General features: G+C 37.1%; 1 protein-coding gene across 3 annotated transcripts in view; it reads left to right on the top strand.

Annotated features, from left to right (window-relative positions):
- NOX4 (NADPH oxidase 4) overlaps nt 1-26,350 on the top strand; it is a 177,763-nt gene that overhangs the window by 68,876 nt on the left and 82,537 nt on the right. For all 3 annotated transcript variants that reach the window (XM_012559757.1, XM_004390478.2, XM_004390477.2), the window contains exons 9-11: nt 8,763-8,979; nt 12,176-12,340; nt 12,472-12,534. In XM_012559757.1, the coding sequence (XP_012415211.1) occupies nt 8,763-8,979; nt 12,176-12,340; nt 12,472-12,534 (445 nt within the window). The remainder of the gene's footprint in view (nt 1-8,762; nt 8,980-12,175; nt 12,341-12,471; nt 12,535-26,350) is intronic.

Genomic DNA, 26,350 nt, shown 5'->3' with positions numbered 1-26,350 from the left:
CAGTTGATTTTAATAGTGAACGTTTTTCTTGGGACTTGCAAAACAAGCCTTAAGAAATTTTTCCTTCTAATTTTTAATACATCTTCCTAAGAGGGTAATATTTGTTTGTTGTATTAAAGATATATCAATTCAGAAGATATTGGGCTGGGGGAAGCCAAAACCATTTCCTTTTTTCCAGAAATATATATAACTGGACTTTTCTTTCTTCATTTTCATTTGAAAAATTCATCAGGAGGAGATATATACTTCTATTCTCACTTACTGACTAAACAGATATTGGAGGGAAAAGCAATTATGCAAGTCACAGAGCCCCAGTGTAAAAGCCTAACTCTGCTTCTTTGAAAGGCACGTGGAGGGAATGCATTGTCAATACGATATGGCAGCTTTGCCTCTGTAATCTTCCCATGGTCAACACTCCCACTGGCTGTAGCTTGAGAGTGTTGCTTGGGTAGTGATTGTATTATTTTTCCATTTAAATGAGAGAGAAATTATAATGCAATAATACTGGAAGAAGAGGGGGGAAAGTCCTACTCAAATGTGATGGATGGTGATGAGAGCAAATTAATGGTGAAAATAATTTCTTATGCCAGCTCTGCTGATACCTGAAGTATTCTTTAAATAGAGTTGGATGTCTTTTGGCTGACGAGAGTTCACTGTAGAGTGTGATTTACATTCTACTTGAATTATTTTTTTTCCTAGGGGATTTAAAAAGAATGGTTTTCTACAAGTATTTAGTATGTAAACCAGGAGAACACAGTGTCAACAGAGGCATTCATGAACCAGAGGCACTGTCGACTTCATCGGAGTTTAGGCTCAAGTAGTTAGCCAGGGTTAGACAAATATTTTTGAGGTTAGCTTACTGTGCAGAATTGAATATATTCTCCCTCTGCTGTGCCTTCAGGAGGAGGAAATAAGGATGTATTACTAGGGGTTGAAGGTATTTATGCAGTATAGCTGCTGATTCCTAAGTATCTTCTCTTTTAGAAGCACCTTCTCTGGTCTCTCTTCCACCACTGATGCAACAGGAGAGGCTTGGGTACTCTTCCTTATAGGGAGAGTCACCTGCTCTTCTTAGAATGTCAAACAGGAACTTGGGTGAGGCCACACTCCCAATTTAACTTAGGTGAAGCAAATCTATTCTAGCACTGAAGGAGAATTTTATTTTCCCTTTTATTTTCTTTTGAGTTTCCCTTTGCTTGTCACTAGATTTTCAATGACCGTATAATTTATTGCTCAAATGGGACACTTCTGAGAATGAAGCCAAACCAAACCCAAATCCCCTGCTGTTGAGTCAATTCCGACTCGTAGCAACCCAGAGTAGAACTGCCCCATCTGGCTTCCTAGGCTGTAAATCTTTAAGGAAGCAGACTGCCATGTCTTTCTCCCTGAGAGAGCCTGATGGGTTTGAACTGCTGACCTTTTGGTTAGCAGCCAAGCACTCTAACCACTGCATCACCAGGACTCCTTCTTGAGAATGAAAGGGGATGTGGCAGAACACACAGGTGAGGGAGGTGTGGACAAACTTAGTGCTACCCTCCTGCAAAGGTGAATATAGTCATACGGTTCATTTTACTGAATACCATTTACTAAAATTTGGGTATCTTTTTTGAAGTTAGACTGTGAGTTCAGAACCAACTCTGTATTTGTTAAAACTAGATGACTCCTTAGTTATGTTTCAACAACAACAACAAAAAATTGTTTATACACTTCAGTTATTCACTTATTCTTTCAGTGAATACTTGCATACTTGCTATATGCTATAGACATTTCTTCTAGGAACCAGAAAAATAGCAGTGAAACAAGACAAATCCTTGACCTTATGTAGTGTACATTCTAGTAGATGCCACAGAAGTTAGAGTGTTACAGTGGATTTTGAAATGTAGAATTTGGGTTTGTTTTCTTGACTTAAACTCTATTTCTGGGACAAGAGTGTGTTTTCTCCTCTTTGAATAAGGATTAAAATCTTTGCAAACATAAAGATCACATAAATAACACTGCGTTTGTTAAGAGGTTTTTAACATACAGTTAAAATAGGGATGATTATGTGATTGTCCTCCTGGCAGGTGCGGTATTTTATAATACTTAACTCTTGCCAGAAAATTATTTTTATGATTTGTATGTTGTAACCTAACAGGATTTAGTTCTGTGTTCTGTATTATTTTCTATGAGTTTGCCACAGTCAAGAATTTTTCTAGAAATGAGAATGTAACTTTAATGCCTCTTGAGGAAAAAAGACAAAGAAGAAAGACACCTATTTTTTTGAAACACTTTTGAATGGTGAAAGCACATGCTAAAATCCTATGAATTTAAAAAACAGTAGCATCCACAAACATGTATTTTGATACACCGTAAAGTCCTTCAATTCTCATGATAGGAGAGTACTAGACATTCCACAGATATTTCAGCAATTCTCTTTTGGAATGTAATACAACACAACTAAAAACATTAGTAATAAACACTCCTACTCCCACATAGTCTGTGCACTCCCCCCGGCCCCCCACCATATCACTGTCTTAACTTGGCAAGATTCTGTTTACCACTCACTAGCATCTTTCTTCTTCCTGTTTTTCAGTTTCAAATTATTTATTATTTCATTATGAAAGATACAGCAATACCTGTAAGAATATTCCCTTTTATTTGACTTAAATGCACTTGCTACATTAAAACTAATTATGTAAGCATTATTTGCTTTTAAAATTCATTCACTAAAAATGAATTGGAGATTTACTGTGTGCAAGAAACTAACTGGAGGGCTAGTAGTTTTTGGCAATGAGTATGGACACATGACGTAGTCTCTGGGTGGCACAAATATTAAGTACTCAACTACTAGCCAAAAGGTTGGCGGTCTGAACCCACTCAGAGGCACTTCAGAAGACAGGCCTGGAGATCTGCTTCTGAAAGGTCACAGCCTTGAAAACCCTGTGGAAAAGTTCTCCTCTGCACATGTGGGGTCACCGTGAGTCAGAATCGATTGGATAGCAGGTAACAACAACAACAACATGGACACGTAAAGAGGTATATAAATGCATAAGACATGTTGTTTTATTGTTAGGTGCCATCAAGTCAAGTCCGACTCATAGCCACCCTGTAGGACAGAGTAGAACTGCCCCATAGGATTTTCTAGGCTATAATTTTTACAGAAGCAGATTGTCAGGTCTTCTCTCCTGCAGAGCCTCTGGTGAGTTCAAACCACCAACCTTTTGGTTAGCAGCTAAGTGCTTAACCATTGCCCAACCAGGGCTCCTTGCATAAGACATGCTGTTGTTGTTGTGTGCCGTCGAGTCGATTCCAACTCATAGCGACCCTATAGGACAGAGTAGAACTGCCCCATAGAGTTTCCAAGGAGCGGCTGGTGGGTTGAAACTGCCAACCTTTTGGTTAGCAGCCGAGCTCTAAGACATACTTCCTTCTGATTTGGTAATAATCCATGTGACTTTGTTCATCGTGCACCTTTCTCTTGGAATGCCAATTCTCCTGTTCTCTCACCATTAGGATCTCCATATTCTTGCCTCCTTTTCCGTTAAGCCCTTTCCAAAATTTCCTAGTCAAAGTTCATCACCCTTACATGCCCTCGAGAGGTCACTATACAACAATATAGCGTTTACTTATTTCACTTTTGTGTTGTTGCTTTCATATCTGATTATACCCATTAGATCTGAGCTGTGACTATCTAATTAAAATTAAATAAAACTAAAAAATCTAATTCTTCATCTGCGTTAGCCACATTTCAGTTTCTCAATAGTGACGTATGGCTCATGGCTACTATATTGGACGAACACTGATTTAGAACATTTTCATCATCACAGGAAATTTTATTGGACAGCACTACACTAGATTGTAAACTTCTTTAAGCTATATTGTTTAAATTAATAAGGTTCAAAAATTGATAAAATAATACATTTGAAAACAGATATATTTGGGTAGTGATGTGGGGCAAGGAGAGGAATCAGGATTATCTGGCAGATGGACACAGCGGCGTGTTGTTAAAAATGGACTCCTTTATATTTGAGACGGTTACATTAAACTCTTAAGAAAGACAAGTACTTATGTCAGCTGAAATAAATAAAGGTACTGGGAATTCAGAACAACCAAAAAAACCATACATAACTTATAACTCAAATTTTAACAAATGTGGTTACAGTGAAATGAACGGACTAGAGAGATGATATCTGATTTTTAATCTATCAATCCGAATATCTGTAATATCTAGTCTACATTCCTATCTAAACTTCTTCAGAAAGAAATTATTTTAATGGGCTTGAAATGTAATTTTTATGAAATATTGTGTTCTAAAAATACATATTCTAAGAATTCTAAAAATTTTGCACTAGTAACAAGGAAGTGTGCACTCTTATTTTTCACTAGTACAATGAAAAAGTAAGCTGTTGCATTTAATTTAATTTGGAAAATAACAAATATATAAATTATTGGTTTGGTAGAAATATACTCTATTGCCTTTTCTAAATATATAACCATGCAGTGCGATAAAAGTTTGTTCAGTACATACATTGGCCTTCAATTTCAGGATATTCTTCAAAAAAGTAGAATGGGTATTCTATTCTGCAAAGGGAAGTGAGCCAGGCTTAGGTGAAGCAGCATGGACTTTGGAATCAAACTGTCTGGCGTCTCTGCCTTAACTGTACCACTGACAGCGTAGTCTTAAGCAAATGACTTAAATCCTCTGAATATATTCACTCATTGTTAGGATAGGGCCATTGAGTCCTACCACACAGTTTGTTATGAAGTTTAAACAAAGCATGTTTAAAGCATCAAGCATGTGTGTGGTGTACCCAGCACCAGTCCTTTGAATACTGAGTGTCTTTCCTTGTGAGCCTTTCAGTATCTTCACCACCTAGTTAGAGCCAATGACATGTTGTTGTTAGGTGTCGTCGAGTTGGTTCTGACTCATGGCGACCCTGTGCACCACAGAACGAAACACTACCCAGTGCTGTGCCATGCTTACAGTCGTTGTTATTCTTGAGCCCATTGTTGCAACCACTGTGTCAATCCATCTAGTTGAGGGCCTCCCTCATTTTTGCTGACCCTGTACTTTACCAAGCATGACGTTCTTCTCCAGGAACTGATCCCTCCTGACAACATGTCTGAAGAATGTAAGACGTAGTCTTACCATCCTTGCTTGTAAGGAGCATTCTGGTTGTACTTCTTCCAAGACAGATTTGTTCATTCTTTTGGCAGTCCATGGTATATTCAGTATTCTTCGCCAACACCACAGTTCAAAAGGATCAGTTCTTCTTTGATCTTCATTATTCATTGTCCAGCTTTCGCATGCATATGATGCAATAGAAAATGCTATGGCTTGGGTCAGGCGCACCTTAGTCTTCAAGGTGATGTCTTTGCTTTTCAACACTTTTAATGACATCTTGCTTTTTTCATGTATGATGTCCTTGATGCCATTCCACAACTTGTCTGGTCTTTGGTCATTGGTGTTCAGCGTGTCAAACCTATTCTTGAGATAGTCTCTAAATTCAGGTGAGATATACTCAAGGTTGTACTTTAGCTCTAACGTGAGATTCCATATTTGATTTTTTTATTTTTGATGAATGATATTTTTTATCATTTTCTCTTATCCATGTTTCTTTGATGGCAGCGATTATAAACTAAGACAAAGTAAAGAAATTTAGTGAGATTTTAAGACAGAGATAAGCTATGCCATTTAGCACAGCAGTAGTTTAAACCAACATAAAACTCTCAAAATTAAAAGGATTTTAGAATACTATGTGTCACTTTCAGTGCCAAGAGCAGCAACACTGTTTATTTGACTGGACTGGCCTGAAGACTTACACTGTATAGTAACAACATTTATCACTCTAAGGACCATTAATTAGCATGGCAAGGCTGTGTCCACCTGAGTGCTGTTATGATTTAGGAGAAGGAATAAATAACATTCATTTGCCTAATGTTAAGACTATCCATTATTATCAGCCTCCTTCCAACACACATACACACACACTTACACCCCACACACATTCACACATACTATCTGACCTTATTTCTTTGCCTTTGTTCATTTTGAACCATTTCCTTGATGTCTGCTTCTTTAACCAACTGATTTGATTTGCATGACATAGGTGTTTGGAGTGAGGGAGATAAGGTTTCTGAACCCCATGCTTTGACTACTGTTGTTTTTGTGTGCCTCAAATCTATTCTGACTTAGAGCAATCCTGTAGGACAGAGTAGAACTACCCCATAGAGTTCCCAAGGCTGGATTCTTTAAGGTAGTAGATTGCCACATCTTTCTGCCATGGAGCGGCTGGTGGGTTCGAACCGCCACCCTTTAAGTTAGCAGCTGAGCGGTTAACCTCTATGCCACCAGAGCTCCTATGCTTTGACTACTACTTAATTTCTTGCCTAAGCAAAAGCAGTAGATTTCTCATCTGTGTAATGGGAATGAAAATACTTGTTTTGAAGCTTAAATGAGAAATAGACATTAAAAAAAAATCCTGATAGAATACTTTCCTAAGAAATATCAGTTTTCCTCGGGATATAATGAACTAGTCTTCTGTTTAGTGAGAGGTAAAGGGCCTAGAATTTGTCAGGTCTGGGTTCAGATTTTGGCTCTGTCACATCAGCTGTGCGAATATAGACATATTATTTATTTACTCTTTTAAAATCTTCATTTGTAAAATGGGAATAATTCTTATGCATGTGTCATGAGGATAATGTGAAATGTATCTAACATGCTTTGTGCTATACATGGTGTTGACCAAGAATTACTGAGCTGTTATTATAAAACCTCTATTTCAATCATTATTTGTGGTCTGACTTATGTTGTATTTCTCCAATGATATTTTCCAAACTAAAATTTTAAGTTTCTAGAGGGTGGGGACCAGATTGAACTGTTCTTTGACCTCTGTAGCACTACGTATAATAGTGCTAAGTGTATTGTGCCAATGTTTGTTCAACCTTTGACAAGTAGAATAAATGCCTAAGATTTTTGGCCTACCCACCTGTCAGCCACTACCCTCAGGAGGGTCAATGGAAGCAATAGGGTTGGGTAAATCATTATTTGTAATGGAGGCTAAATCAAATTAATAGCTTGTCCTAGATAATATTACAACAATTATATTATGGGATTAGAACTCTATGAAGGAATATTGACAAAAAGAAAATAGTTATATACTTGACTCACATTCATATGATATCCATCAATTTATGCCACACCTCAGCCATTATCTACTCCTATTACTTAAAAAGGAAAAATGTGTGTGTGTGGCCTACGATAGATGAATGTGGTGTAATGCAGTCCATAGTTAGATGCCCCTGACGTGTACTGTGTGTGCTCCCTAATGACTTTATGATGATTAGTTTGAAGGAAGAAAGCAAAAAGAAGAGAGAAAAGGAGCTGAACATAAATGGGAGAAAAGAGGAAATTGATCAGGTTAAGGAGATGGCATATTCTGCCAACGACTGCCTCAGCCATTGCATTCCTAACTTTCTTATGGTTTATCTATTAGTATCATTATTCATCTTATAGTTTTTGTTATTTTAAAATATTGTCTTTGTAAAAGCATTTGTAAAATCACTATACCTGTGATACACTTAAAGATACACAGTTTAAGCTATTTAAATTAATTATTTGGGAGCATGAAAGGTAATTGGAAGATAACACACACTTTAAAAAAAAAATCCTGCTGCCCTCAAGTCAATCCCAACTCATAGCGACCCTATAGGACAGAGTAGAACTTCCCTATAGGGTTTCTAGAGCTGTGATCTTTATGGGAGCAGACTGCCGCGTCTTTCTCGCATGGAGTGGCTGGTGGCTTTGAACTGCTGACCTTTCAGTTAGTAGCAGAGCACTTAACCACTGTGTCATCAGGACTCCTTAAAGCCAACCAGAAAAAATCATTTTGGGAGCAAAATATTTTTTATGTCTTCTAAAATAAAAACACACAGCAAAGTTTTCGGTGCTTTTCATAAAATTACCTTTTTATTTTTTCAACATTTGCTTATGAAGCAGTGCTCTATTTGATTGATGCTCTGTACAGTCTATAATTTGAAGCACTATCCCCATGAGGTAGATCTCACTTAACTCCTTATTAATAGAAAATATAGAACACAGAAGTTGAATGTTTTGTCTTAGAATGTCACCAAATAAGAAAAAGGCAGAATCAGAATAGGATTTCAGGGTTTTAGGCTCTCCTGCCTGATTTCATTATTTTGAGATTTTCATGTCATCCTGTTTATGGAGAAATAGAAAAGTAAACAGATTTAGGGTCTGATTGCTATGTGTAATTTTTTTTCAGATCATAGGGGAGGCAAGCTTCTAGTTCCTGTTGTTATTTTTGTTTAAGATTTCTGTCTAAATCAGCAGTTTTATTGAGTGTTACCCAAATCAGATGTGATCGCTGTACTTTTCCATTTCTGTTTGAAGATATAGCAGAGTCACTCATCATTACAGTGTTTATTGAAGTGAAAACTTGTATGTGATTGCATGAAAGCCTAATAGACTTAAAGTAAAGGCTGTCAAGTTCAAGAATAGTTAGAGTGCTTGTGTTCTTTCCTATCATGCATTTTTGGCATTTGTTTGGGAGGCCAGAAATTTTCATTTAGTTCCCTATAAAATAATTTATTAGAAATTTTAACATTTCTCAGTTTCTCCTAAATAAGATGTGTAAGGAATACTTTTCAGAAAAATGCCGTATAAAAGTACTAAGAGAAGGGTTATTTTCTTTTATTGTGTCCCCTGATCTCAATCTTTTTTTTCATCCTCCTCTTTTTTTTTTTTTTTTTTTAAATTTTAGAGGGCTGCTGAAGTATCAAACTAATTTAGATACCCACCCTCCTGGCTGCATCAGTCTTAACCGGACCCGCTACCAGAATATTCCCTTACCAGAGTATCTCTCAGAGGACTTCCATGAACTTTTCCCTGGAGAATTTTCAAAACCAGATGAGCTTACCAGGAATACATTTGTGAAGATTTGTAAGGAAGAGCCCAGGTTCCAAGCTAATTTTCCACAGGTTAAATTAATTCTACGTCTTAGATGGTTTCTGCAAATCCAGGTTCCTATAATGGTTGATCAAAATTGCATTTAAATATGTTTTTTGAAGCTATATAAAGCAATTATTCTTGCAGAATGATGAGAGCACTTTTTGAATATTTGTACTATACATGTTGGCATGGAGTTGATTCAGACTCGTGACTCTATAGGACAGAGTAGAACTGCCCCATAGGATTTCCAAGGCTGTAATCTTCATGGAGTGCTGGTGATGCAGTGGTTAACAGCTCAGCTGCTAACCAAAAGGTTACCAGTTCAAATCCACCAGCCGCTTCTTGGAAACCCTCTGAGGCAGTTCTGCTCTGTCCAGGGTCACTTTGAGTTGGAATCGACTCGATGGCAGTAGGTTTGGTTTTTATTTGTTAATCTTTATGGAAGCAGACTGCCACATCTTTCTGCCTCTGAATGGCTACTAGATTCCAACCGCTGACCTTAATAGCTAAGCACTTAACCATTGTACCAACAGGGCTCCGTATTTGTGTTATAATCACACTAAAATTTGGCAGGAAAAAAACAGAAATATTGACTTCTTAGCAGTCGTTCTTCATATGAGGAAAAGGAAACCAGAGGTTGTATTTTTATAGCTCCATTGGTACCCAAATAACCTTCAGATGCTATCTTTCCTCACAATTTCTCTTTCCTATTATATCTTCCTTGGTTTACTTTAAAAAAAAAAACCCAAGTTCTTACTTTTTTTTTTTTTTGACTTCCTGAAAAGTGCTGACCCCAAAAGGGAATGTTCCACTACCTTATCAGCAGCACTTTATTGTGCTTTCTCTCCTCGTCTTTTCTTTACTACTCAGCATTCCGCTTCCCTTTTGAAGTTCCACTCATAACTTGGATTTAAAGTACTCGACCCCTTCACTGGTGGCTTTTATTAAAGCCGGAGGCCCTGTCTCCTAGTTTATTTGGGAAGTAAGATCCCACTGCAGTTGGCACATTACATAGTTATCAAGGTTTATTTTAAGTCTTAAACATTTTTCCTATGGAAATGGGATTAATGTTACCCCTTATAGTTTAATGGCTGTATTTCAAATACTTGTGTATTCTTCAGCAACAATTTAGAACACTAAGGCCCTGTTTCAGAATGAGGTCCAGATAAACAACCATTTGTGAACTGAAGTTGCCCCAGGCAACTTAAAGGCCCTGAAGCTTTTATGTAGTGTCCCTGAGAGAGATATTCTTCCCCTGCCTTCCTGTGTGTGCCATCCATGCTACCTGTGAAAAGATACTCCCTGGAGGTCATTGAAACACCATGGGAGAAAAACCCTGCATCAGGAGTTGGAAAACCTAAGTTCATTTTCTGACTCTATCCCTGAACTCAACTAATTTTTCATAAAATAGAATCTCAACTTGTCGTACTTGTAAAATGGATATAATGATAAGAGCTCAGGGGTTTGTCCTACAACCATTAGATCAATGCATGTAAATGTGATCTATAAACTGTAAAGCATCATATGAATGCACATTATACTATCTTTTTCATACTACTTCATGAAAGTGATTGCCCAAGTAGTTAAATAAGGGCTCTAATCTTCACTTGTGGCTGCACACACAGAAAATTATACACTCTTTTCCTATACGAAGTATAATTCTGAAATAATGATGCTGAATGTCTGTCTTCAGAAGAGAAGGAAAGGGAGCCAAAGGCTCCAGTCAATCCGAGGATGATTTTGGAATAAGTATGTTAGTCTTATGTTTATTATTAATAATAGTCCTTGAATTTCCATTAGAATTGACAATTTTCAGAATTTTTCTGGCCTTCACACGATGCTGAATGCTAGACAGGGCAGGTATGGGGATTCCTATTTTACTCATGTTGGACCTGATGTTTAAAGGGTGTTTGTCACAAAGTTGCAAGGTTGCTACCTCACAGAGCTTGTTCTGCCATGCCTGCTCTGCACACACTATTGGGCTAAATGCCATTATATGAGGAAGAGACATGATCTGTCTGCATGGGAAGTGGTAGGTCTAGGACAACTATATAAATAAGGTTTTAAAATGTAAGCATTAAAATGGTGATTTTTGAGTAGAGGCCTCATAGTGATGAGGGAGATGTAGTGTGCAGTTGTAGGAGCAAGCTGGCCATACAGGCTTCTACACTTCCCAAAGTACTCAGTTATCCGGGGATCAGGGCTGTTCATCCAGCACATATGTAAAATTGTCATTGTTTTCAAATTCTAAGTATTATCTTCTGTTTATATGACAGTATGTAAAAGTCGCTTGCAAAATAATGTCTAACATATCCCATTTTTAAAAATATGTGTTTTTTATAAGTTACAAAATACCTAGGATTTTCTTTTTTTTTAAATAAACATTGGACTGATACTTTTTTTTTCTAAACTAATAGATTTACCTGACTTTTCAACTTCCTTCTTTCTAGAGAAAGATATTGTATATACACATTACATATTTGCTGTGTGCACAGAATTGTGAAGGGGTGTACACCTATCTGCTAATGCTTGTTATACCTGGGGCATGTGTTTGATAGTGGGGTCTTGGCATCACTTCCCTTTTATTTTTTATATCTGTATTGTTTGAATGAGTTGCAGTGAGCACTTATTATTTTTTATTCATTTACTTTTTATTATTGAAAATATAGATTTTAAAATACAGAGGAACCCTTAAGACTATGGCCCTAAGACACCCCTCTGAACTGAAACTGAAGCCATTGCCTAGACCACCTTTCAGCCAAACCATAGACAGTCCCATAAAATAAACAATAACACCCGAGAGGAATGTGTTCCTTAGAACGATCAATTGTATGAGATCAAAAAGGCAACATTTGCCTAACAGCAAACATGAGAAGGCGGAAGGGGTTAAAAACCAGGACAAAAGGGAGCAAGGAACCTAAGGCGGAAATGGGGAGTGTGCTGACGTGGGGAATGAAACCAATGTCATGGAACACTTTATGTACAAACTATCGAATGGTAAACTGATTTGCTCTGTAAACTTTCACCTAATGCACCACAAAAATTAAAAAAAAAATTAACCTAACACAGTTGAAGACCCTGAAGAAATCATGAAATCATTAAAAAAAAAAAAAAAATACAGATTAAAATGTATTACTGAAACGTGTGAGATAAGCAATTGTGCATGATATAAAGGTTCTTAAAATGAAAATATTTCTTAAGGGTATTTTCAAAATTCTCCTTTAGACTTGGCTTTGGATTTCTGGACCTTTGTGCCTATACTGTGCTGAAAGACTTTACAGATGTATCCGGAGCAATAAGCCAGTGACCATCATCTCAGTCATAAGTCATCCCTCAGATGTCATGGAAATTCGAATGGTCAGAGAAAATTTTAAAGCAAGACCTGGCCAGGTGAGTTAGTGGTCAGCAGCTTTTAGCACACCCTTTATTCTTATTTAGATTTTGAAAATTAGCAGACATAGCATCATTGGAATATTTGAGCTCCTTTCTTGATTGTTTAAAAATTATCTGTTTCTTTTTAGTATATCTTCCTACATTGTCCCAGTGTGTCTGCATTGGAAAATCATCCATTTACCCTCACAATGGTAGGAAATTTGGTTCTTGATTTTTAATTTTTTTATTTGAAGTGAAATGCACTTTTTTGCTTTCTTTGTGTTCTCTACCTCATTCTAAAAATTATTGAGGGCTGTCACAATATTCTTAATGTTTAAGAAAGTCATTGTTTTATACAGAAATAACGATTATCTGTTCAGAAACTTTGTACTTATTTATTATTTCCTGTTACTTTATAATTCAAGAAGTGATATATTTAAGATTTATTAAAGCTTGTTGATTGAAAATGCAGAAAATTCTCTGGAAATCTGCACTTTTTCTTTTATAAAGTACATCATGTTCTCATATGTGTATGATTCTCTATGTGCATGATTCTCGTATGTGCACAAAATCTCATATAGGCATAGTTTTTTTTTTTTAGGGTAATTGAATTTAAGAAAAAAGGGGGTACTCTGAGTTGTGGTGGAAGCATTAGAAAATCCAGGCAGTATTTAGAAAAGTTAAAGTCCAGTGTCATTAGCACCCATGCTATGTATGGGAGAGTCAGTGGAAAATAAACTTGGAGAAATAAAATGGTATAAATAATGGAGGTTCCAGCTAACTAATTGGGGCCATCAAATATTTGTCACCTACCAGTATGTTCCTAAAATTATTATTAATAATTTTTACTTTTCATAGCAGTTTTAGGTTTATGGAAAAATTATAGAAAGTACAAAGAGTTCACATGTACCCACCCAATAGTTTCCACGATTATTATTATCTTTTATTAGTGTGTTACATTTGTTATAATTGATTAACTAATATTAATACATTATTAACTACAGTCCATAGTTTACATTAGTGTTCATTCTTTGTTGTATAGTCCTATGGGTTTTAAAAAATGCATGAGGTCATATATCCACCATTACAGTCTCACACAGAATAATTTCACTACCTGCGGTGGATTAATTACTTTAGTGTGTGGCCTTCCTAGTGGTGGTCTTGTAACTGCCACCCAGGTGATTGCGTGATAGAGTAATTGTGGCCTATCAAGGGGATTGGTCAGTTTTTCCTTAAAAGAGAGCTAATTCCAGAGCAAAGAGGAGGAGCTCACCACCACCGAGGAAGGAGAGACCCAGTAGCAGAGACCTGGCAACAGGAGACAGCATGGTGGGCTTCCTGACCCATGGAGAGAGAAAGCTGAGTGCCTTCGGGTGGAGACTGAGGGCCAGGGAGAGGCATGCCTGCAAGCACAGCTGAGGAGAGGCTCTCCTGATGGAAGAACTATATCCTGAATGTTCTTGAGCCTGAACTGTAACTGTTACTTCCTTAATAAACCCCATAATTGTGTGTATGGTCTGTGAGTTCTGTGTGGCCATTGCAATGAATTATCAAACCCAATAGAAAGTGCTGTGGGAGGGACCGTTGGTGTCAGAATTAGTAAAGATGACAGAGAGAGGAGGCATATCTGACCTCCACCTCATGGGAATCAGCCTTGGGCTGTTGATCTTGATTCTCCTTTCCCCTTGTGAGGTAAGAGGTCAGACACTGCCCCAAAGCCCTTTTTACAGTTGATGTCAGAAGTGGGATTCTTTGTAATGGCTCCAGACTCATGAAAGCATGGGACTTTGTAGGATAAAGAATGAAGGGGCTTGGGAAGTGAAACTTTTGATTCTTAGATCGTTGTTTTTACCTGTAATGACTGAAAAGCTGCACCTGGAGTGGCCTGGGGCAAAAGCTAGGCCAGATAAGCAGGATGATTGATAGGGGGCCAGGATCTTCTGGTTCCACCCAGCCAGAGGCCCAAGGCCATATGCATATGAATGGGAAGATAGTTAAGGTGTAGAGAAGACTAAACTGGAATATTTTAAAAGGATTATGTGTTTAGGATTATGCATTTATCTGAATGTAGTGGGGATATTGAATGTTTCTCCTATCTAATGTTGTAAAGCAGACCTAAATGTATGCTAGAAATGAATATTGGGTATTATAGATTACAGAAAGCATGCAACTCCCTCTTCAGCCAATACTTGATTTGGATATGCTAAAAGAAGAAATAGAATTTGCCTAAGAGAAACACAGGTTGTTTGAATGAAGTAGCCCTGTGTATAGAGTGGGGGCCTTAGGCTGAAAACCTGAGCTCCATTCAGATCTCCATTTAAAAAAACATGCAGAACCACCCAGAACTGCTGAGAGAATAGAAGATTTGCATTTGAAGGAAGAACTTATGGAAAAAAATTGGCTGTATTCCTTTTTGAATTTCGAGCAAGTGGTTTGCTGTTGGTCTGCCCTAAAAATCCCCTATGCTCCACAGCTATTCATCCTCCTCCCATCCTCTAAACCCCTGGAAACCACAGATCTTTTTACTGTCTCTATAGTTTTGCTTTTTCCAAAATGTCATATAGTTGGAATCATATAGTGTGTAGCCTTTTCAGATTGGCTTCTTTCACTTTGGAGCCCTGGTGGTGCAGTGGTTAAAGCAATGGACTGCTAACCGAAAGATTGGTGGTTTGAAACCACCAGTGACTTCACAGGAGAAAAACGTGGCAGTCTGCTTCCATACAGATTTATAGCCTTGGAAACCCTACAGGGTTGCTAAGAGTTGGAGTCATCTCTGTGGCAGTGGGTTTTCTCTCACTTAGCAATATGCTTTTAAGGGTCCTCCATGTCTTTTTGCAGCCTGAGAGCACATTTCTTTTTCATTATTAATAAAGCTGCTATAAACATTCATGTGCAGGTGTTTTTGATGGTTAAGATTGTATGTCAGCTTAGCTAGGCCATGATTCTCAGTGTTTTGACAGTTGTATAATGTGATCATTTCCCTGTTGAAACTGGATATGTGATCACCCCCATAATGGAATCTGCTGAGTGGTACCAGCAGGAGCGCGGCCTGTGGCGGCTCACTGCCCCCTCAGCCTTCATCTCTCTGCCCTCTGCTGGCTACTTCCTCCTGCTTGCCTTGCTAAAGTTTTTGACTTGTTCCGGATCCGGCAGCTGCTTCTTGTCATCTCACCTCCGGTTCTTGGGACTTTAGCTAGCAGCTTACCTGTTGATCTTGGGATTCGTCGATCTTCACAGCCTGTAAGTGGGAGCCCTGCTCTCTGGCCTGCCAATCTTGGGTTCGCTTCTGCGGCTGCGTGAATTGGGAGAGGCCTCTACCCTGATCCACAGACTTGGGACATTCTAGCCTCTACAATTGCTTGAGCTGTTTCCTTGGTATAAATCTCTCTATATATTTATATGCTTTACTGGTTTTGCTTCTCTAGAGTACCCGGCCTAAGACAGTCTTTGTCTGGACATAGGTTTTAAACACATTTGGGTAAATACTTAGGAGTGTGTTTGCTAGATAGTATGGTGGTGAGATTATGTTTATATTTGTAATAAACTGCCAGACTGTCTTCCCAGGTGACTGCACTATTTGTATTGGCACCAACAATGAGTGAGAGATCCTGTTGCACCACTTTCTCACCACCATTTAGTGTTGTCATTGTTTTGGATTTTAACCAGTCTCATAGGTGTCTAGTGGTATCTTGTTTTAATTTGCAATTCCCTAATGACACATTATGTTGAGCATCTTTTCTTATGATTATTTGCCATCTGTATTCTTCTTTGGTGAAGTGTCTGGTCAGATCTTTTGTCCATTTGGTGATTGGGTTTTTTGCTTTCTAATTGTTGGGTTTTAAGAGTTCTTTGTATATTCTGGATGTAAGTCCTTTATCAGATAGGTGCTTTGCAAATATTTTCTTCCAATCTGAGGCTTGCCTTTTCAGTCTCTTAACAGTGTCTTTCACAAAGCAGAAGTTTACAATTTTAATGTAGTCCAACTTAACAGTTTTTTTCTTTCATGGATTGTGCTTTTTGTGGTATCTAAAAACTAACGGCCAAATCCAAGGTTACCTAGATTTTCTCCTATGCTATCTTCTAGAAGTTTTATAGTTTTACATTTCACATTTAGGTCTGTGATCCATTTTTAATTTTTGTGGAAGATTTAAGTTCTGTGTCTAGATTCATTTTTTTTTTTTTTACATGGGGCTGTCCAGTTGTTCTAGCACTATTTGTTGAAACAACTCCCCTTTCTTTATTGGATTGCCTTTGCTCTTTTATCAAAGATCAGTTGACTGTATTTGTGTGGTTTTATTTCTGACTATTCTGTTCCATTTTTTGATCTATTTGTTTATTCTTTGCCAGTGTAACACTGTCTTGGTTATTATAGCTTTATAGTAGTCTTAAAGTTGAGTAGTGTCAGTACTCTGACTTTGTTTTTGTTTTTCAATATTGTATTGTATTTTCTAGGTCATTTGCCTTCACATATAAACTTTAGAATTAGTTTGTGGAGATCTACATAGTAACCTGCTGAGATTTTAATTGAGATTGTATTGAATATACATATCAAGTTGGGAAAAACTGTCATCTTACCAATATTGAGTCTTCCTCTCCATGAACGTGACATATGTCTGTGTATTTAAATCTTTCTTGGATTTTTCATTAAAATTGCTTTTTACATTATAAAAATAACACGAACTCATTATAAAAATTCAAACAATTCACAACTGTATAAAATAAAATAGGAAAGTCTTACTACTCATTTCTCCTATTCCCAGTCCTACTATCCCAAGTTTGACATACAGCCTTCCAGATATTTTCCTATATATTTTGACATATACAGACACCTGGCATTTGTTTGCTGGATCATATTGTTCTATAAGTTGCTCTTTTCACTTGACAATATACCATGAACAACTTTCCTTGTTATTATATTTAGATATGCCTCATTCTTTTTAATGGCTACATGGTATTCCATAATAGGAAAGTTCTGTAATTTACTTAATATTCCCATTGATAATGGAGATTTAGATTTTCAATTTGAGTTTGCCCTTGAAGAACATATCCTTGTGAAGAGAGCTAGGTCAGAAAAATCTATGTTTAAGGAACAAAAGAGACAGAAGGGAAGTGATTAAGTGGTTAGGGGAAAACTAAAAGGTATTAGTTCAATAGCATTTCTTAAAAGGAAAAAATAAATCTTCGCTTTGTTTGCTCCAGATTTTGCACTCTGTATGTAGCAAACATATTTACTAGTGATTAAAGAAAGGTAGTTTGGCAGCTAGTGAAATAATGAACAACTTTGTATTTTGTTAAGAAAGATGGCAGTACTGACCTACAACAGGGATGAAATTAATTTATACTTGTCTCCCTAATAGATGTGATAGATGAATACAGTCCAGACACTCCTTCATTTGGTGCTACTAGCGTAGGTGACAGGCTAGAGTTAAAGGGAAGTATTTTGTCATGAGGAGTAGTAAAACTTAGTTACCCACGTGGAATATAAAACCATGACCTCACAGTCTTTAGGGCACAGCTGTTATCAGCAGCCAAGTAGCCATGATATATCCATCACTCCTATAGACTATGAATGCCCTACAAGGTGGTTTGATAAGATTATCCGTGCACCATGAGGACAGCAGGGGGCTTGGCAAATAAACCTAACAAACCTTTGAGTGTGGAGTTTCAGCTGAATCACAAAGCTATTTTCGCATGAATAGGCCCAATCCATTCAAAAGTTCTATATTTTAGTTCTGATAGTTGTAAAGTGTATTAGTTTCCTGAGGCTGTTGTAAAAAAGTACAGGTTGGATGGCTTATAAGAACAGAAATTTATTACCACACCATTCTGGAGTCTGGTAGTACGAAATCATGGTGTTGGCCAAGTTAATTTCTTCCGAAGGCTCTGAGGGAGAATGTTCTGTGTATCTCTTCTAGCTTCTGGTGAGAGCTGGTGATATTTAGCATTCCTTGGCTTGTGGGTGCATCATTGCAGTCTCTGCCTCTTTCTTCACATGGCTATTTTCTCTCTCTGTCTCTTCTTTTCTTTTTTTTAAAGACATCACTCATTTTGGATTAGGACTCACTCTATTCCAGCATGACTTCATGTTAACTGGTAACATCTTCAAAGACCAGTTTCCAAACAAGGACACATTAACAGGTATTAGGGGTAAGAACATCACCATATCTTTTTAGGAGACACAATTCAATTCATTAAATAAGGCAATACATATTTTTCTATTCCTTTGCATCTATACATCCCATAAACATGAAACTGATAACAGAAAAAAATGAGAATAAATTGGAAAGGGGAAAATATGCAAGTTTGTCTTTATTTAATAGTTTGAGAAGTTTGGCCTAATCTTGGTGACATGAGAAATTCTCTTCAAAAACTAACTTTTTCGTGTGTTTTAAGATTTGTTTTGAAAATTATTTCTTTACCATCACAGTGGGTGGAGACTGTGGGTTAAGAAAGGAAGGAATTTGCTGAATTCCAAGTACGTATGGAGAAAATATTTATTTTTTACAAAAATCTTTTCCAACATAAAAGTAGAGATAATAGAATAAACCCCCATGTGCCTATCACCCAACTGCAACAGAAACATGGAAGATGTATACATTGTAGCACTTAAAACTTCTATGCTTTCTTAAAATAGAAAACCGCATTGGATGGAGGCAAAGAGGTTGAATTCATGGAATATATATATCACATTTTTGTATTCTTTCTTACTTTCCCCACAATGAGGTAGATATTCTTCTTATTCTTTCTGCTTCTACCTGAATTTCCCACCAGACAGTTAGAGAAGGGAAAAAGAATACTTGTAGTTAAAGCATGTTAATGAGACCATTTCTTCGGTTCTCTTAAAGGAACACTGTTCTCTGAAAATTGAGGGGAAGGAAAAAAAAGACAGTTTTCTGTAGTTTGGGAACTGCTGCTTAATGTATATCACTCTTAGAAATTCATAGTGCCTATATAACATATTAAAGGTTATGAAAAATTCTTTAATAATTCATTAAATATAATTCACCCACTTACATAATCCTTTCTTGCTTTCCCGCTTTAGGGCCTTTACGTAATAAACTGGTCTTTTCTACGTGGGAACCACCCTCTACTTCTCCCACCTATTCAAACCCCAAACACCACATCATATATTCTCTTTGCCTGTGTAACTCCTACTCACCTTTCACATCTCATCTTACTGTCCCTTCCCCTGAGGAATCTTTACTGATACTCCGTATTAGGTTGTATTTCTCAGCCTATTGCTCTTATAAGCACACTGTGTATGCTTTTCATCAACGTTATAATATTAATGATTTGGCTAATACCTGTCTACCTCATAGACCATAAACTTCATGAGCCCTTTCACTGATGTATTCATAGCACAGTGTTTGGCGCATGGAATAGTTTAATAAATATCTGCTGAAAGAGTGAAAAACACCTAATGTTGCATATAATTAGTATTTGGGACTTTGCTTGAGAAATACCTTATGGATAGCCTCCTTTTGTTCCTTCCATGTCTTTTCAGCATACCCTTACTTGGAAGGTAACACTAGAGAGAAGGAAAAATTAGGATTAAGGGAAAAGGAGGAATGCTGTTTGTTGCAGTGGCTTTCCATCAAAGGCAAGGCTGGCCAGTCAGGTGCTAAGTCTAATCTTTGTGATTATAATGTCTGCTTCCTTAGTTGAGAAGAGGGAAAAAAATGAATCTATGGCAAAGATGGTGGCAGAAGAATCATCAAAGACAAAAATAAAAAACACAAAAACCCAGTGCCGTCCAGTCTATTCCAACTCAAGGTGACCCCATGTGTGTCAGAGTAGAACTGTGTTACCAATTTCACATAAATTGCCAGGCCATTCTTCTGAGATGCCTCTAGGTGGACTTGAACAGGCAACTTTTTGCTTGGCAGTGAATGAGTTAAGCATTTGACCCTCCCAGAGACTCCCATCAAAGACAAAAGAGAATCAATTTATGGGTAACATCTGGTCAGAGGCAGTGGATCATTTTTCACCTCTCCTCCCCCCAATCCCAGGGCTAACAACAATGGAAAATTACTTGTCCCTAACTTTGCGCCTATCTGGAAAATGCTGTCAACATTTCTTAGGTTTAATTTGTAAACTGTAGATTAAAATAGATCTCAACTCTGCAAGTTTAAGCTTTGCAATCGCATACATCCTTGTTTTAAACATCTTTGTTTATATACTTTGATTATGTTATCTGAAACTTAAATTCAAAGTATGCTTATTAAAAATTTATCTCATAGATATTTTAAATTGTATCAATGAATTGGCTACCCAAAGAAATTCTAAGGCAGAGGAAATTATTTTCATCAGGCCATCTGTGTACCATGTACTGTGTGTAGGCTTAGGAAATGGTTTATAGCCTTCCCAGATATTGGAGGGGAGGGGGGCGTTGCTAGCTGACTCACTCACACTATCCCTAAGGGAGTTTCTGTATTCAAAAGAGGGAAATATTGCTGCTGCATAGAAATAAATTTGAGTACAGCAAACGTTTTTAAGCTAAATTTTACAGTATGGTGTTATGGTAATTTACTGTCTTTTCCTGCCATTTCCTTCTTTTGGTACAATTACATCTATTTTGCACTTACATGTAAAAAGTCATGGATGCTTCTCAAACATTTTTACTCCATTGTTCCCTTAAGGGTTCTTTTTAAATAAAACAAAGCAAAGCAATTCCTGTCATGGTGATTTCCACTGCAGGGAGAGGGGCTTGTACAGATCCTATTTTTGTCAAAGAAAAGAGTCTCTATTAATTAAGTATGGATTACACCTCAACATAAGGAAAACAAAAATCCTCATAACTGGACCAATAAGCAACATCATGATAAATGGAAAAAAGATTGAAGTTGTCAGGGATTTCATTTTATTTGGATCAATAATCAATGCCCATGGAAGCAGCAGTCAAGAAATCAGATGATGTATTGCACTGGGCAAATCTGCTGTAAAAAACCTCTTTAAAGTGTCAAAAAGCAAAGATGCCACTTTGAGGACTAAGGTGCGCCTGACCCAAGCCATGGTATTTTCAGTTGCCCCATATACATGTGAGAGCTGAACAATGAATAAGGAAGACTGAAGAATAATTGATGCCTTCAAATTATGATGTTGGCAAAGAATATTGAATATACCATGGACTGCCAGAAGAAGGAACAATTCTGTCTTGGAAGAAGTACAACTAGAATGCTCCTTAGATGTGAGGATGGTGAGGCTTAGTTAGATGTGAGGATGGTGAGACTTAGTCTCGTGTACTTTGGACATGTTATCAGGAGGGACCAGTGCCTGGAGAAGGACATCATGCTTGGTAAGGCAGAGGATCAATGAAAAAGAGAAATACCCTCAAGGAGATGAATCGACACAGTGTCTGCAACCATGGGCTGAAACATAGCAATGATTGTGAGGATGGCACAGGACTGGGCAGTGTTTTGTTTTGCTATACGTAGGGTCTCTGTGAGTTAGAAGAAACTAGAAGGCACCTAACAACAACAACATTAATTAAGTGCCTATGCGGTTCTTTCATAGCCTTTACACATATTATATTATTTAATCTTTACTATATTCCTATGCGACATGTATTGTTAACTCTCTATGATGAAAATAATGAAACTTCCAAAATCACACAACTAGTGGCGTAGGTCACACACAGACACAGATGTGCTTGGTGGAAAGGCTGTGTTATTATATTAGCTCTTCTGCACTCTCTCTATCTTGCCCCAATACCCATCAGTGCTCAGGGTTTTCATATTTCTATTATTCCTATTCCCTTTGGACATCTTTGCTGTAGGAATCAAAGAACAAAAATAATCATCATTTATAAGCAAGACTTACTGGAAATATAAAAATATATTTTCAAGAGAAATATGCATATAGATAGCTTTGGATTGTCCCTACTACTAAGCCCTTCTAATACTATGGACAGTTGAAAGTCAAATAAAATCTGGTAGGAAGAAAAAGAAAGTTTAATACTTATTTTCATATACTGTGTTAGTGTTCAGAAAAAAATCAAATATGTAAGATATACAGTGATAACAGATTCATTAGCTTTGAATTTCACCTCATTTTTTTCCAACGGAGTTTAAGCTTCCAAAACTGAAAATACAACTGCAAAAGTACAAAAGATCAGGCGCAGCAGTACTGTAGTCATTTCACCAGTTTCATTCAAGGTAAAACTAGTTTTGAGCACAGATTTTGTTAGGAATCAGAAGACTGAAGTTTCAGTTAATGTGTTTTAGCATTTCTTACACATAACATTGACTTTCCTACATGGAAGATGACATGCTAATTCGATTTTTTTCCCCCAGAAATTGGTGATTGTTTTCTTTGGGTGCACCTGCATCCTCTCAGGACTGAAATAGCAAGCATTTGTCTACTGACAAGATTGATGGAGATCAGAGGACATTATGTGGTGATTAAGCCATGAGTTTTGGTATCCTACAGCATGGGTTGGATGCCTGGATCCCCCATTTACTAGTATTTTGATCTTGGGAAAGATAATTAACCTATTTAACCTCTGATTTACTTCTTTATAAGCTGTGGGTAATGATATTAACTTCTCTATGGAGTTACTCAGAACACTAATTACAAAGATATAATCAAGTGTTAAACATATTGCTTGACATATAGTAAGCTCTTAGAAATGGAAGTTGTTATGGTTGCTGTTTCAGTTATTGGCCAAGGAACCAAGACAAGGATTAAGCTGAATATTTTGCCTTATTCTGCATCATGGCAGTAACTAACCAAACTCTGGTCACCAACTAGTTTAGAACAGTCATCTGGGGGGACTAATGATTTACCCCTAGTGGTTTATTAGCATTAAGGATGAATGAAGTCGGAGGTTAGGTTTCCTGGGAAATAGACAAGGAGGCAGGAGTTTAACAACAACCAGGAAGTCTGTACGCAAGAGGTTGGTTAGGAAGTGTACTCAGATCAACACCTGATAAGAAGTGACTGGACTGGGAAGCAAAGACAGAAGTTGAACTGTGATGTAATCACACAGAGACCTCACCCATAAACTAACTAACCCGTTGCCGTCGAGTCCTAGCGACCCTATAGGACAGAGTAGAACTGCCCCATAGGGTTTCCAAGGAGCACCTGGTAGACTCGAGCCGCTGGCCTTTTGGTTAGCGGCCGTAGCTGTTAACCACTACACCGCAAAGGTTTCCAAAGGCCTCACAGATGGGTGAAATGGTATTTCAGAGTTGTCCTATCTTGAAGTAGGGGGCGAAAACTTTGTACCCCCCAGTTGACCAGTCATTGGATCAGGAATGCCTCCAGGGAGAGGTGCTGGAATATGAGCAAGGTAGCTTCCTTCTGTAGATAGCAGTTCTTGGGGTGGGTCTCAGCAGTGCGCTGTCAGCAGGCAACACTCTCAGTAGCTGGAGGAATGGGAAATGAGTGCTTTGATCCTGAAAATTGAAGGGGAGGATGAGAGGGAGACTAGAGAGGACCTGGGTAGTACACCACAGTTTCTACTACAAATGGTATATTTTAAAAATACACCTTTTGTGAGATTAATTCTGTATTTTTAAAACTTGAAATTAAAATTGAGACCATATAAATCCTAGTTTATCTAAACTCATTGGACTTTAAAGAATTTATAGTCAAATATATTTGTTTCTTTAGTTGTTTGGAGTTTAAAGCATAGATTGTTGAAGTGAGTTGAACCAAAGTCACACAATTAATGACGAAACTGAAACCAGAATCCAACTTTCCTGATTTTCTTCTTTTAGACCCTTATTGACTTTAAATCTGGTTTGAGTTTTATATTTTGTTCTTCAATTATGTAGTGAGTCTCTGAAAGTGTTTTCCAGCTGTGCTGTATAATTACCAAGTTTTGGATTTTTTTACCAACACTAATCTTCTATTAAAGTATGTTCTCACCTTATTTAGATAGGTAAATCAGAGATGATTTTTATAAAACTTAAAGAGTATGAAACCTACTTGCTACAAAGCATAGCATCTCTTAGGATTTAGATGAGGTAAACATGTATTACTTTCATTAATATTTTTTCACGCATTCTTAATTATAGAAATAACAGAGTTTCTCATTTTTTTATAATAGTAATAGATTGGAGTTTACAGGGATACCTCTGTATCCTTCCATTATTATTTTTATTCGGAAATGTGCTTTCCTGACATCTGTATTCTAAGTTATGTGATTCATTATTTTTAAGCTTGCATATCCTTATTTTCACATTTTTTTTTTTCCATGAGTCAGAGGCAAGTCTAGCTGTTAGTTTGTTATTGTCTGTACTTCTACATAGCATGCCTGCACTTGCCAGCATTTTTTCTGCTTTGTGTTTTTAATCTCTCAACCAGTCACTTTGGGAATAGTCTTTCCAGTTTGCGGTAAAAACCAGACAAGAAAGACCATGGGTTTCTTAAGACTGGCAAAGTTTTATTGTTGCATTTTTTTTAATTCCAGGAGTTTAAAAACAACCAGGAAGTCTGCATCAGTTGTTTTTATCTGTGGTCTTGCTCTCTTTAACTACTAAAAATTGCTTTTCTGTAGAGTTCAACAAATCTTTTGCTTGGACAGTTAAGAGACCCAGTTGGGACAGATGATAAATAAGCACGACAACAATATGTCTTAACCATAAACCAGGCACAGTGATGAGAATCATCCCAGAAGATCATTAATGTTCATGAAACATAATAAGACATCTGTTTTCTTTGAGGATTAAATGTCACCTAACTGCTCTACATTACTATGCAATTTTTTTTTTTTTCCAGGGGAAGAGAAAATATTCCTTCAGTGCTGAATGAGAGAGCTGGCATGATAAATATTAGGCTAAAAAGATCAGTGTATTTAGAATAGATCTACTACTTAATAATAATCTTAATTGTTTAATTGATAATTTCAGATGTCTCCTATTACCCAGATACCAAAACAGAAGAAAGATGAATAATAGCTCCTTTCTTGACCCACTTCTTTTTCCTGCTACTGCCACATTTCTCAGCTTTTAATTCCTTTTCACTCATTCTCTCTTACATCTACTCCAGCTAGGCTTTTGCCCACAGCACTTCACTAAAACATCTCTTCCCAAGGTCATCAATGACCGTGATATTACTAAATCCAGTGGTCATCCTCAATAGGCTTGACACATCAGCAGTATTTGACATGGCTGATCATTCACTTTATGGAAACACTTATTTCATTTCTAGGACATCCATCTGCCTAATTTTTCTAATTTTCTGGCCACTTTTACTCAATCTCTTCTGCTGTTCCTCCTCATCCACATGATCTCTAAATATTAGAGTACTCCGGGTCTATTCCTGGAGCTTTTTCTTGGTAGCTACACTCATAAGACTAGATGAGAGCACCAGAAAAATAAGTGTAGCTACCAAGAAAAAGTTCAAGGAATAGACCTGGAGTTCTCCAATATTTACATATTTACAATATTTACATCTTCCAAATGTGTATTTCCAGCTACCAAGAAAAAGTTCAAGGAATAGACCTGGAGTACTCTAATATTTACAATATTTTCATCTCCCAAATGTATATTTCCAGCCCAGATACCAGCTCTGAAATTCAGTCTCATATATCCAAGTGTCTACCAGACATTTCTATTTGGATGTCTAAAATAAATTAGTATGTCTAAGTATGAACCTTCAGTCTTCGCCCCTAACCCTGTTCCTTTCACAGTCTTCCGCTTCTCAGTTAATGCCAAATCCGTTGTCCAAATTGCTCAGGCCAAAAACCTGGCTATCATACTTGACTTTTATCTTTTTTACATTTTATTTTATATTTTTTAATTCAACAATCTGCCTAAAATTTTTCAAAATATGTCTGTCATTTCCACAGCTACACTCTGGTCCAATCAACCACCATCTGGATAGCCTCATAACTGGTATTTCCATGCCTACTCTTGCTCACCTACTGTTCAGTCTCAACAAGGAACCGGAGTGATTATTTTAAAATGAAAATCATATCATTTTGATGTTCAAAACCTATAAAATTTTTAGTTTTTGTTCTGAGTCGTACTTGATATCTACTGAATTGCATCTGTGTGTATGTGTGTGTGTGTGTGTGTGTGT

This window comes from Trichechus manatus, unplaced genomic scaffold (assembly GCF_000243295.1).
Source record: "Trichechus manatus latirostris isolate Lorelei unplaced genomic scaffold, TriManLat1.0 scaffold00302, whole genome shotgun sequence".
NCBI lineage: Eukaryota > Metazoa > Chordata > Mammalia > Sirenia > Trichechidae > Trichechus > Trichechus manatus.
This window is presented reverse-complemented; position numbering and strand designations above follow the sequence as displayed.